This window comes from Mercenaria mercenaria, chromosome 13 (assembly GCF_021730395.1).
Source record: "Mercenaria mercenaria strain notata chromosome 13, MADL_Memer_1, whole genome shotgun sequence".
NCBI classification, from domain to species: Eukaryota; Metazoa; Mollusca; class Bivalvia; order Venerida; family Veneridae; genus Mercenaria; species Mercenaria mercenaria.
In genome coordinates, this window is record NC_069373.1 from 64,153,690 (window position 1) to 64,167,668 (window position 13,979).

At 35.5% G+C, this 13,979-nt stretch overlaps 1 protein-coding gene across 1 annotated transcript; it reads left to right on the plus strand.

Moving 5' to 3' along the window:
- The first annotated feature begins 2,625 nt into the window (after nucleotides 1-2,625).
- Nucleotides 2,626-4,796, plus strand: LOC123529331 (arylsulfatase B-like). The gene is made up of 2 exons (XM_045309632.2): nucleotides 2,626-2,757; nucleotides 3,005-4,796. Exon 2 carries the CDS (start codon nucleotides 3,019-3,021, stop codon nucleotides 4,504-4,506), a length of 1,488 nt encoding a protein of 495 aa, XP_045165567.2. The 5' UTR covers nucleotides 2,626-2,757; nucleotides 3,005-3,018; the 3' UTR covers nucleotides 4,507-4,796.
- Nucleotides 4,797-13,979: the final 9,183 nt, after the last annotated feature.

Consider the following 13,979-nt stretch of genomic DNA (forward strand, 5'->3'; position numbering starts at 1 on the left):
TTGTATTAAATGCACTCATTCAAATAGTTTTCAATAATAATGGCGGTCTTTCATGTGTTTTTATTGATTTTCAAAACGCTTTTGATAGTATTCATCGTAATGGATTGTGGTTTAAATTATATAAACTGGGAATTGCTGATAAAACTCTGCGTATCATTCGAGACATGTATTCTAAAGTTAAGTCCTGTATAAGAGGGTATAAGACGTATCTAGATTTTTTTAATGTTCATTGGGCTTAAAACAAAGGGAAGTAATTTCGCCTGTTCTTTTTTCTCTTATCCTAGAAGACAGATTCATCTTTTATTGACGGTATCGACAACGGCTTCTATTTAGATGAGTTTACATTTATTTTATTGTTAAAAGAAAATTGTGTCAACTGGGGTTTACAGGTTAACTCATATAAAAGTAAAATAGTTTTTAGAAAGCGTTGGCCATTTAGACGTAATATAGTTTGGTATTATGATAATAAGACCCTCGAAGTCGTTGAAAATCTTAACTATTTAGGAACAGTGTTTAATTATACTGGTACATTTCTATTAAATCAAGAAACAAATGCTGGAAAAGGACTTAAAGATATGAACGTTCTTCTAAATAATATTAGTAAATTATCTCTTAAAAGTAGTACTGTTTTGCAATTATTTGACTCATTTGTAATGTCAACACTATGAATATGCCAGTGAGATATGGGACTTTGGTAAATCACAACCAATTGAAAGAATTCATATGAAAGTTTGTAAATTGGCTCTTCATGTTAAGACATCTTCTTATAATTATGGTATTTATAGCGAATTTGGCAGATTATATGTAAATAGATATGAACGTATTATAAAATACTGGTTGAAGGTTGGTAAGTGTAAAAATATTTTTATACAAAGTTTATATTATTCTTTAGTAAGTGATATTGAAATGGGTAGAACGAATTGGGCATCTGTTATACAGTTATTGGATAGTTACGAGTTTCCGTATGTATGGATTAATCCATCCAGATATTGTGAATCTTAAAACGTTCCATATTGTATTTAAGAATAGGGTGACTTTGTACAAAACTGTTTCAATGGTATTAACGATAGCAGATGCTTATGTGCATATAAGTTGTTTAAAACTACATTTGGATTTGGAAAAACTATTTAGATTTTTTATCGCCTAAACTTAGAATTGCAATTTCTCGTCTTCGCCTGAAGAATTGAAACTGGCCGTTATGGCGCTAACAGGATTGATCATAACCAAAGATATTGTTTATTGTGTAATAGCGGTGATATAGAAGATGAGTATCATTTTATGGGGACCTAGTGTATTTATTTCATTTTTCAATACATCATGACATGATCTTTTAATACAAAACACTTCATCAAAATCTATTATTGAGGGGGAAAAACGAAGCTGTAGCAAGCGTCTTTAATATCATTTAGGAGTTGCTGAAAAGAAGAATTCCACGTTTGCAACAGCAATTGAGTCTACGTGATCTTGAAAATGACGCCATTGACAAGTGACAGAATATCGCGTCATTCAGAGATATATCATTTCGATGCGTAGCGGTTTTCAGGCAGTAGTTAATGTGCACATCTGACATACGCGATATTGATTGAAAGTGTGACTTTGGAAAGTGTGGGTGTTGTTATTCAAACTGTTGTTGTTACCAAATCTCAAATGTTCTAATAAAATGAAACCGCCCATATTGTTATTAAGATCTTGAATAAATTGATTGTACACTTTATTGTTTTATTTTCAGGTTATTCTTAAAGAAATATATGAAAATTATAGGTGGCCGATTATAAATGTATATGGGTGTTATTTTTATTCAATGTCTTACAGAATGTATGTATTTTTTGAAGCATGTCAACACAATTATGGTTGATAACAAATCGTTTAAACACCTTGAATACATGCTTTCGGAGTGTTGTGGATGTATAAAACATGTTGATCGTTTCTTATAGCGACGGAATGCTAACTAAAATTGTACCGGTAACGTAAAGTCATTGCTAATTATATTTAGTCTTTATGTAATGTGTTTATGCGAGAATAGCGACTATAAACGTCACCAGCTGTCCCGCATGTTCTGCAGACGTTAATACACAAAAACGTGTATTATCCTTATATCAATGAATATGTGGCTTAAAACATGTAGATATATGGATACAAGTTTTATTATATACCTATATAAATTCTGTAAAAAAATTGGCTTGTATTTCACTAGTAAATATGAACAGGCAGAAAAAAAATCCGTATTGTACCTTTGCATTGTATTTTGCCGTACTACTTTCATTATTATGCATGACCTGACACAGTGCTATAAATAGCGCATACGGAAACTTCACTAAGCTCCATTTTAACATCAAAGATTTCGTTCAATACAAAACAACAATCAGAAGGTGGAGGTATATAATAAAAGGGTCATTATAACAACTCGATCTGGGATTTTGTATTCGGCTCTCGTGGATTTTGCAAGGTCGGATCACACTCGTCGCTTGCGCGCCTCGCGAGACCCAATCTGGCAAAAATCCACTCGAGCCGAATACAACTTCCCAGATCGAGCTATTATTATAATAACCCTATTATATCCATCTAGCGTACAATACATTTCAAACCTATGATTTACCAGATGAGTCACTCTAATAAAATCCCACTATCGTTATCGGTCATATGAGTATCGCACGTGAATGTGAAGGAGCTCTCGTCCCAGCTATTAACATTTATATAGTAATATAAATAACGACAGAAAATGATAATTTACCAACATATTTTGGATCTGGAAAGTCGGTATGTACTTGCTAAAATAAACTCTGTTACAAATTTATATTAATTAAAAAAAAAAATGTCTTCGATTTGCATGATCCACAGTAACTTGTTTGCTTTTGGTTCACAATACACTTATACAAATTTCAATGCATTCATTGCTTGTTTTTAAAAAGGTGTTTACAAATCTTAACTCATGCTTAAATAATCACCAATGTAACGAATTGAAATTATGACTTTGAAGTAAACTATTTTGGTATTTACATTTCAGACGGAATAAAAATCATGTATCGCAGTCTCAGAGAGCTAGTCCTGACCATTATGGTTATGTTAATGCTGTCTACGTCACTCGCCAAACCACGGAATATCGTTTTTATCGTTGCCGACGATCTTGGATGGAATGACGTCGGTTTTCACAATGCGGACATGATCACTCCAAATATTGATAGGCTTGCGAATAGAGGTGTGATTTTGAACAGTTCTTATGTTCAGCCGGTATGCACACCTTCGCGACACTCCTGGATGACTGGAATTTATCCATTCAAGGCAGGCTTACAAAGAGGAGTTATATTTCCTGAACAAGCAACATGCTCGCCCCTTGATATGGAATTCTTTCCACAAAAGTTACAAAAGCTGGGATATTCTACCCACATGGCGGGAAAATGGCACCTTGGTTTCTGTAACTGGGACTGCACGCCTACAAATCGCGGGTTCGATTCGTTTCTAGGATACTACAACGGTGCAGAGGATTATTATAATAAAACAATTTTTAATGGTACTGACTTCCACGACAATAGAAAACCTATAACAGGAGACAACAGATATTCTGCTTTTGTGTATGCAGATAGAGCAAAGTCAGTTATCAAAAATCATAACAAAACAAAGCCTCTTTTCTTATACCTTCCATTCCAGTCAGTACATGTTCCAATCCAAGTACCGAAGCGTTTTGAGGACATGTATCCAGCTATCGCTAATGATCAGAGAAGGCAATATTCGGGAATGGTGTCTGCCATGGATGAAGCTATTGGAAATGTTACCCAAGCTTTGGTCGATAACGGTATGATGGATGACACTTTGATTATATTTACGGCTGACAACGGAGGATGGCCCGGCCATGGAGGAAACAACTACCCATTGCGAGGAGGAAAAATAACTATTTTTGAAGGGGGCACGAGAGCTGTGTCATTTGTTTCTGGATCAGGTATTGGAAAGCCTGGATCCACATACAACGGCTTAATTCATGCTGTCGACTGGCATCCGACAATTCTGGCAGCCGCTGGTAGTTCAATGGACGACGCGAACGATAACATTGACGGTTTGGACCAGTGGAAAGCAATTAGTTTAGGAGGGGAATCGATGAGGACAGAGCTAGTTTATAATATAGATAATTTTGTGTTGGCGCCAAATGGACATGCTGCGATACGGGTAGGAGATTTCAAACTGATAGACGGATATCCAGGACCGTATCAGGACTGGTACAAGCCAGAACAAGGGTATGAAAATAATCATCACTTGACGACAGATTACTCCAAGATAGTGAAAGATGATTTAGCCAAAAATAATGGTGAATGGAAAGGAGACGGACTTTACAATTTGAAAGACGACCCCACGGAGCACCACGATGTCTCTAAACAATACCCCGAGATTGTAAAAACCCTGAAAGCGAAACTAGATGAGTATAGGAAAAGTTATGTAACACCAAATTTTCCATTTAATGATCCTAAAGCCAATCCGAAAAACTATGACGGGTATTGGATGCCTGGTTGGTGTTAAGTGATATTTAAACGTACAATAGAAAAACGTTCTCAGTTTTATAAAGATTTTGGCATGATTTGATTAATGTCTTTCTTCAAGCCAGATTTTGTGTTACTTCATGCGATTATTTTGTCCACACATATGCTATGAATCGAAATCAATCGAAGAAGCTGTACATGTCTATGTTCAAGAGCTGTTTCTTTTTTGCATTATTTTAGAAAATAAAAGAACACATTTTAGCTAAGTTGTACATGCCTATAGTGTATGGATATTTTATAAAAAAAATATTAAATAAGAATAAAATGTTATTTTAAACAGTGTTGTCATATAAACATTTTCAGTGTTATATTGGTAAAATTAACTGGTCTATCGGGTACGTGTACACAGATAACAAAAGACTATCAAATTGAAAATGCTGGTCAAAGAAAAATAATCATAATCATTGTGATTGCCATTGGTTCAAACTGAAGCATATATATTTGTACTGAATGCGAATAAGCAAACTCAAAATCTCTCAAATGTTATAAACGTCCTACATTTGAACTGTTTTCTCTTGAAAAACGTTAAAGTTTCGGAGTTTCCGATGTATTTCCCAACTAAACAAAGAAGACTAAACTGCTTGTTCTTGGGGAAACTTTCTACAACACACGTGTTAACGTGTTCGAATAAAAACAATATTATCTAAAACAGTGATTTGCTCTTGAATAAAATCATTGTTTATCGTTCAGATGCGTATTATTATATCACTGATGCGTATTATTATATCACTGGGGCTGCTCCCTCCAATATAATTCCTATGCATATGAACTCCAAACAATAAGTTTATCCAACGACAAATCACTGTTAAGGATATTTTATTTCTATATGTATTTCGTCTGTCATGTTGGCTGAATTAAGATTGTTCTTGAGAAAATGATTGTGATAATGCATTTCTAGGTGAAAGCCGGGTAGGGAACCTGAAACAAAATTAGTTTAAGATTGTGATATTTAGAGGTACAAAAGTTTTGTAATTTAAGTTTATATACATTTTGGCACAAGAACATTATTGCAGTTTGACATTCCGAACTATTTTGTTTTCAAGCAGACAACTGGTTGGCGTTAATGCTGCAAACAATTTATATAAAGGGTTAAGCTTTACCCTGCTATTATATAACGAACTTGTCCATCTTTCAATTTTGACCATGCCATTAACTGTTAAAAGGGGCACATAAAAACAAAAAGATACTGAATGAATGGCAAACAGTGCAGATCTTGATCAGACTGCACGTATCTGTAGGCTTGATCATGAGCTACACTGGTCGCAAAGACAGAAGCAATTGTGACCAGAATGATAAGGGTTAAACATGTCATTTACAACATCTGTTCAGAGGGGAATAGTGTATTTGTGGTATAATGGTCTAAAGAAATCCATTATAAATAGTTTTAAGTTTTATTTTTTCATTCAGTTTTCGGTCATATAAGTGATAAGACATATTAAATGTCGCATTTCCTTTTTCAGTTAGCTTCAGAATTGAGTCACATGCAAAACTGACTATTCCTCCTTTGGCTACGTAATGATCGTTTTGTTGTCCAGTTACTAATTGTTTTGACAAGCTGACCAAATAGTAATCCTGACATGTTTATTACAAAAAGTTTCAATAAAAGGGCTTGAAGTTTTTAAACATTATCCGACAAGACGATTAAAGAAGAACAACAAGTAAGTTGATTTTTCATTCGTAACAAAAGAACTTTGTTCGGAAATATTTTACGCCATTTGTACTTTAAAGAAGTTGTTGGAAGCATAGCAAATGAGGTAATAGAAAGTTTTGTTTTACTGCAACAGCTTTTCTATGGAAGAATAAAACATAATATTCATTGTAAACATAGTGAAATAAATGAAAATTCATTTCAAATTCTAGGTTAATTATGCGTATGGGAATTTTATAAGACACAAAAAATAAAAACAACGTTTTATTTTTTTGTAGTTTTTGTAAAATGTTTTTGATAATTTAAAATTTAAATATGAAGAGAAATACTACCATATCGGTGGCCAGCTTGTCCACTTTCTGGAGAACTGACCGGAAAACTGTCTCGTAGTTTGCGCAAGCCTCCATAACAGCCTGCAAAGTGGCGTTGTTCAGTTCCATACGTATGCAGTGAGTACATACGTGCCTGTTCCTTGAAGTTTCGAGGACACGACGCTTCACCTTCTTTATAAATAAATGCTTGGCAAACTGGTCCCCGGCTAGCAAGTATACGCCGTCGAATCGGCGGATAAGGTCTGTGGCCCGGAATGCGTGGTCTTATTCCTCATCCATGCCCCAGCAAACGTCGCAGGTCGCCTTTGCCTGTTCGTTGGCAGAATGCCAGACTTTACTAACTAAATACTCCAATGTGTAATCCAGGAAAACTCTGGCGATTGCGAATCTGCGCATACATTCCATTTATGAGGATGTGTTGTTGTAATAGTTAACAAAAGACGAAGGTTTAATGGAACTGTAGTCCTTGGATCTCTGATAAAGAGTTGGTCGATCCAGTTATTTTTGTCTCAAAATCAAGTAATGTCAAAAAGATATATATAGTCATAGTTGTTATTAATAGTCGTCTTTTGGGTATAAAGCAGCCAGGATACTGCCTTCGACAACGCTTTTGTCTTCCTTGATCGGCACAGTAGCCCGAAATTGTCTGGTTTCACAGCAGGAGTAATTGTTCCGTCCCTCCCGGTAAAAACCTTCAGAACCTGGATTGCTTGACTTCATGACAGATCGGTGCTTAGAATTTCATACGTTTCCGTAGCACCGACCATGTAAAAGAGCACAAAAATAGCAGGCGATGCATCTTTACTGAAACAAACAACAACGAAAAAACATTCAATATATATATATAATAATAATAAATTATATATATAAGACAATTAGACAATGTATAAGACATAAGACAATGTATGTTAAGCTGTCAACAGTATATTCAAATGTTTTTAACGTATGTCTGACGATTAATATCTTTAAGTAGAACAGAACACAATTAAATACACAAAGTCAATAATATATAAGTTCAATACATGATATAATACGCATTCAAAGAATAACATAAAAGATAAGGTAATCGAAAATAGTCTTTCTTCACGTCACAATTTCACTCATTTTTGTTTCAGTCTTAGATTACTTAGATTATCCATTTTATTTTTCGTTTTTGTTTGTATTAGTCCTAGATTGTTTTTCTTGCGTTTTGAAGTCAAAATCCCAATTTAATTTCGAAAAAAAGTTTGAATAAAGTATGAATTAAACACGGCATTACTAGCGAAACACATATTTCACAATATTGTTTCGCAAAGTTCTTTAGTTACGAATCCAAAAAGATAATATTCAACTTACTTGTTGTTCATCTTTAATCGTCTTATTGAATAAGGTTTAGAATAAATTTTCTTGCCTATTTATTGAAACTTTTGTGATTAATTTCCTGATACAACTGGCTAATTATGCCCCTTCCTACTAATTGTCATTTGTTTCTTTTCAGAATGAGAATGCATTTCCGCTGATTATATTTAATTACCATACCTAAATCGTTGCACAAAATGTTGCCAAAATGTTGTAAACCTATTGTTCTTTTTCTTTTCATTTCAGTTCACGATTGTAGACAAAACCCCTATATTAAAAATGTCTTTAAAATTTTCTCATGACACATACTTCTGTACGTAGACATGGCTTTTAGTTTATACTAATTTATATTAGCTCTATTGTGATTAAATCTTGAACCATATCGAGTCACTCAATAATAACAATACTACTTTGCATAAACTAAATGATGTTTAACCTGAAATGTTTATTTTACAAAGCATTTAATTACATTTTGTAATTAAAACGGAACATTTTTCAACTAGTATTTCAACTGACTGAGAAATTCTTCTCTATCAGACTTTACGGTATCTGGACTTGATTTGACGACCCTTTTCACTTTTATGTCCTGTACAGAAACCCCCTTGGTAGCAACCATCGCAGCTGCCCACATTTTGAACGAATAAGACTGGTACCAAGAGTATTCATTGCCAGGGAAATAGCGATTTTTTTATAGAAAAAAGGAGGAAAGTGATAAATTGTCAACGGCAGATTTTTAAAGCGGCAAAAGAGTGGACCCAGGCACCCCTAGTTGTCTGATCGCACTTGTAAAATAATTCACCATTACCTGAAGTGGACAGACTGCGTTATTCGTGATAGTTATTTACAAGGAAACTTTCCTACCTTGCTGCAATCTGATCACCTCGGCCTTTATGCTACGCAATAGACCGGAGAATACGGAAATGCCCGATGTTGCACGATTGTATCTTGCTGGTCAGTTTTAGTCAACCTCCGCGCAGGAATATTGTCACCTCCAAGCAAATCACGTGACGATGGTATAGCCATGTGATCCTAAAATGGCGACACGCTTGGCAACGCCTGGTAAATCAAATGCTTGCCATATTCTACAGGCAAATTGACATTTATGTCAAAACCTTTCAAAACATAATAAAAGTATTTAAAGCATCTAACTTTTGCAGTATGCCATTCGTCGAATTCACTGTACTCAAAATGCCGTCAAGTAATTGAATTGTTTACTTTTTTAGCAGGTGCGCGTCACAACACCAGAAAATAAGTTATTTTAGTAATACTGCATTATTTTTTAGTCTTTTACGAGCAAAATATATAATATTTAACTACTGAGATAAAAACTTTGTACTATAAATATAACTCAGCTCAGTGAAATTCAGCCCAAAATACATGGTGGCAATGTCTACTGTGCCGATCAGGGGAAGTAACAGTGTGTTGTATGTACATTTGGAGGCTTGCCCGTTTAAATTAAGCGCCGCGCTCGGGTTTTATAGTTAATTTCAAGAACTTCTATGTAGAATAAGAAAACTCATGGTAGGAGCGTGATACCTGTTTGTGATGACGCATTACATATCAACTCAAACTGTTGCCATCCGCAACATCATGATGTTGTTTTTGTTTAGTTACAATTAATGAGCCTAGACTCCATCTGTTACATCTTTTTCGGAACTTAAATGGATTACCTTCCTGAACGCGTCAAATTTCAGCAAGAACTCCACATATTGCGGCATAATACGCTCCTTTACAATCATATTAAAATACATGGGCGGCGAGGGACAGAGAGATGCGGAAGTTACCAGTAGGCCTACGTTGGGATGCGTGATGTGGATGTGGGATACCAAGATACAATATCCAGGAGCTGTACTGAAAGTCACAAAAGTGCAGTGGTGGAGACGAGAAAGGGGGCTATATCGATGACTGCCTGCACTATGGATGAGGGATACTAACATACAATATCCAGAAACTAAACTGAAAGAAAACAAAAATGCAAGAGCGGAGTGGAGTAAGGAGGGCTATGTGGTAGACTGCACTGCGGATGAGGGATACTAAGATACAATATCCAGAAGCTGAACTGAAAGAAAACAAAAATGCAAAAGCGGAGTGGAATAAGGGGGCTATGTGGTGGACTGCACTGGGGATGAGGGATACTAAAATATCATATCAAGAAACTGAACTGAAAGTAAACTAAAATGCAGGGACGGTGAGGAATGATATATGAGAGACTGCGGGCTACAGGTGGTCCGGTGGTGTAGTGGTAACACGTTTGACTCTCAATCCAGAGGTTCGAGATTCGAAACCCGGTTCATGCACTGGAAATTTCTGAAATGCTCTTAAGTGTCTCCCATCTAATACTGATTCTTCCCAGAAAAGACGACTTCGCGTGTATTGGTGCAATCACCGGATACATTAAGGTTTAGCAGTATATCACCAAATCACAGAAATGTTTGGTAAAGGAACAACATTTTTACCAACAATCTACCTGTCTAATACATGTCTGACCTTACTGCCCTGTACCATTGGATACTTAAAATATTCTCAAAAGTTGTCTCCCTTTATAAAAGATTGCCATTTGTAAAGAAACTAGATGCCCACGAGCAACATGTCGAGCCAACTCTTTGACCCCTATATGTGACCTTGACCTTTGAGATAGAGTCCGTCTCATTGAGTTAAACATTCATGCCAGTATAAACAAGATTCCTCAAAGTTATGGGCCGGACAAGATCTAACATGACCTTTGACCTCCAACTGTGACCTTGACCTTTAAGATAGAAACTTGGGGCTTGCGCATGACACTCCGTCTCACTAAGGTTAACATTCATGTCAAATATAAGCAAGATTCCTCAATGCATGTCAAAGTTATGGGCCGGACAAAATCTGAAATTACCTTTGACCTCCAACTGTGACCTTGACCTTTGAGATAGGAACCTAGGATTTACGCATGGCACTCCGTCTCACTGAGGTTAACATTTCACGCCAAATTTAAACAAGATTGCTCCATGCATGTCAAAGTTATGGTCCGGACAAACAAATCCAGACGGTCGCACGCACGCAAGCAAGTACGGATGGACGCACGCTTTCTTTCTATGATTTCGTGATGTTCGATTTTTCCCCCAAAGACCTGATGGACAGGCATGTATGTACAAGGAGTCTCACTCTGTCCCACGAGTCAGATCGCTCCGTGTGTCTACTAGCAGGCCCTTAATGGTTGCCTTTGCGCTATGTTAAGCGCCTAGAGCTTCACGCGCTTGTGTTTATCATGAAATTCGGGTATGATAAAAATATAATATATGGGGAACTGCACTGTAGATGAGAGATACTAAGATACAATATCATGAAATTGAACTGAATGAAAATAAAGATGCAGGGGCAGACAGGGGTAAGAGGGCTATGTGGGGCTCTGCACTATAGATGAGGGATACTAACATACAATATCAAGGTAAAAATAAAGGGGTTGGTTTTGGTGGGAGCAGTGGGTGTGTTTCATAAGAAATACTAAGACACAGCCTGGCGGTCCAAAAATACAGCGGCGGCGAGCTGGAGCGGGGAGGCGGGGTTTGTTTAGGGTGCGGGATGTGTACGAGGGATACTAAGATACGATATCGAGAAACTTATCTAAAAAAAAGAAATTACAGGGACGTAAAGGGTGCATGTGAGGCGGTGTAGTGTTGCGAGATGTGGATGTGGGATACAAAGATACAATATCTAGAATCTAAAATGAAATTTAAGGAGGTAGGTTACCTTGTTACAAGGGTAAATTCAAATTAGTTGAACCGCAGCATCTTTTCGTATTTCGTGTAATATGAAGTCTTAACTGTAATAATCTCAGTTTCGTTTGTCTCTGTTCCTTCAAGTTCAATTTTTATCCAGGTTTGAAGAACATGACCCTCCAAAGGTATTTCATATTGGAAGAAGAAGGAAAATACGGATATTTAACACTTTTCAGTGTATTTTAGTTTCGTTGATATCCGTAGAAGTCAGCATAATCTATAATTTTACTAGTATGCACGTTAGCTTTCTAATATAAGCTGAAAATGTATATGTCGCGGGGCTCGTGTTTCCATGGTAACGCATTTTCTCTCATTTTTAAACAACTATGTATAAAAATAGGGGTTTTCAACGGCTTCAGTGCCATTCTGTTAATGACCAACATGGAATATTTGGGTAATATTATTAGCAACATACCAAGCACTATACAAGGTACCCTATTTTTCTTAAAGTTTAAAGTAACCATGGCAACAGAGATGTTTAAAATGGCTTATATCTTGCTTTTTGTCGCAATTTCTTATAAAATAATATTGAATAAGATTATCTTTCTAGTTGATGTAGCTTTAAAACATATTATTTCTAACGTAAGTTATATTTTCGTGTTATCTGCATTTATTCAAACAAATTTCTAAGCTTAGAATACTTACAGCAGTACCCCTCGTCTGGCATTTTTCATGGAAAAATCGTTCAGCATGCTACTATTATTCTCATGGATATTGTTGAAATGAAAATAAAAAGCCGAAGCTGTGTTTCTTAAATAGATTAGTGTCAACGCTTTTGAATTTTACATTTAGATACATAGGTCACGGGCTTCGTTTCCATGGTAACATCAATTCAATTCAAGAAACCACAATTTTCTACTGAAATTTGAACAATTTTAGATCTTAGTTTTAGTATATAAGTAACAAATTATCAACGGAACCTGAAAAATAGGTATTACAAATCAAACTTCTAGATTTTTTATTTGAAAATGGTCGTAACAAGTAACCTCTCACCCAACTATATTCCAAATAACATTGGTTACCATCATCTATTTTCTTACATTCGGCATAACATTTCAATATAACTACATAAAAGAAGCAAAATATTGATTATTATTCAGAGCAAAAGACTCATAAAAAATATTTCAGCAAATAATGGTTATTTGAAAATAGTTTGAATAAAGAAAATGCACAGAATTACGTACTTTCAAGATAAAAGCTATTAATTTTGCGCGGTAACTGACACGTAACGTCATGACGTCAATGACGTCATTTTAAGGCAACATTGTTTTGAAGCGTTTCTGCGGCAATTTATTCATTATTTCTGCATTATTAAACCATAAAGAGTCAGATCGAAGACAGGTCTATGATTTGTTTTCAGAAGAATGAATATACAAACACATTTAGTTTGTCGTAAACGTCGTCGTAAATCGTCACGTTAGCTTCCGGTTGGACATGCGCACATACAAATATAAAGGTAACCTACCTCCTTAAGACAAAACAAAGCAAAAAAATGGGTAGGGGTTGCCCCTGTGACCTTAACCGGAAACGACAAAATATCAGAATTTAATTAATTTCCATGTGACCTTGATCTTTAAGCTGCTGACTCAAAAATCAATAAGGACCTTTCTTTAGCTGTAGTCATTCGCTGTGTAAAGTTTGAAAACCATAGCTGTTTTACATTAGATTTACTGCCCGGCTCCCGGTTACTGTAATCTTGATCATTGAATTATTTACCCTAAAAGTGATTGTGATCTTTTTTAAATAGTGTTTAGTCATCCTGTAAAAGCTATAGCTATTATACTCTATGACCGGAAACGAAAATTTAAAAAAAACAACAAAAAAAACAACAACCTGAACTTTAGTCAAGTCAGTTTAACTTTGACCTTTAAGCCACTGATACCTAAAACGATAAGGATCTTTCTCTAATAGTACTCATATATCAGTTATTGTCTATTGAAATTCGTAGCTTATATACTTATTAATTTAGAGTATAGAAACCATTTTTCAGTCTCCGGGTCACTGTGACCTTGACCTTTGATCTATTAGGATTAATTAAGTGTGCATGATTGTCCTGTAAAGTTTGAAAGTTCATAGCTATTATACTTTCTGACTTACAGTGTGGAAACCTAAAATGTTGACGGACGACGACATTCCATAATACTCTGGACCCGTCTTTTTTCTCACAAAAAAGCAATTCTAAAATCACATATGGTATATAGCTCCTGCGTATCTCAAAGATCTACTTAATCATTCTAGAACACCAACTTCATATGCCCAGTCCAACTGGTGTTTTTTCTTCTTCAGAAAATCCTTTCTGTATCCTGGTTCAATTACATACAAAATGCAACTTCTGCAAAACATTTTGAATAATTATATTTGCAATGCAGCAAATTACCTA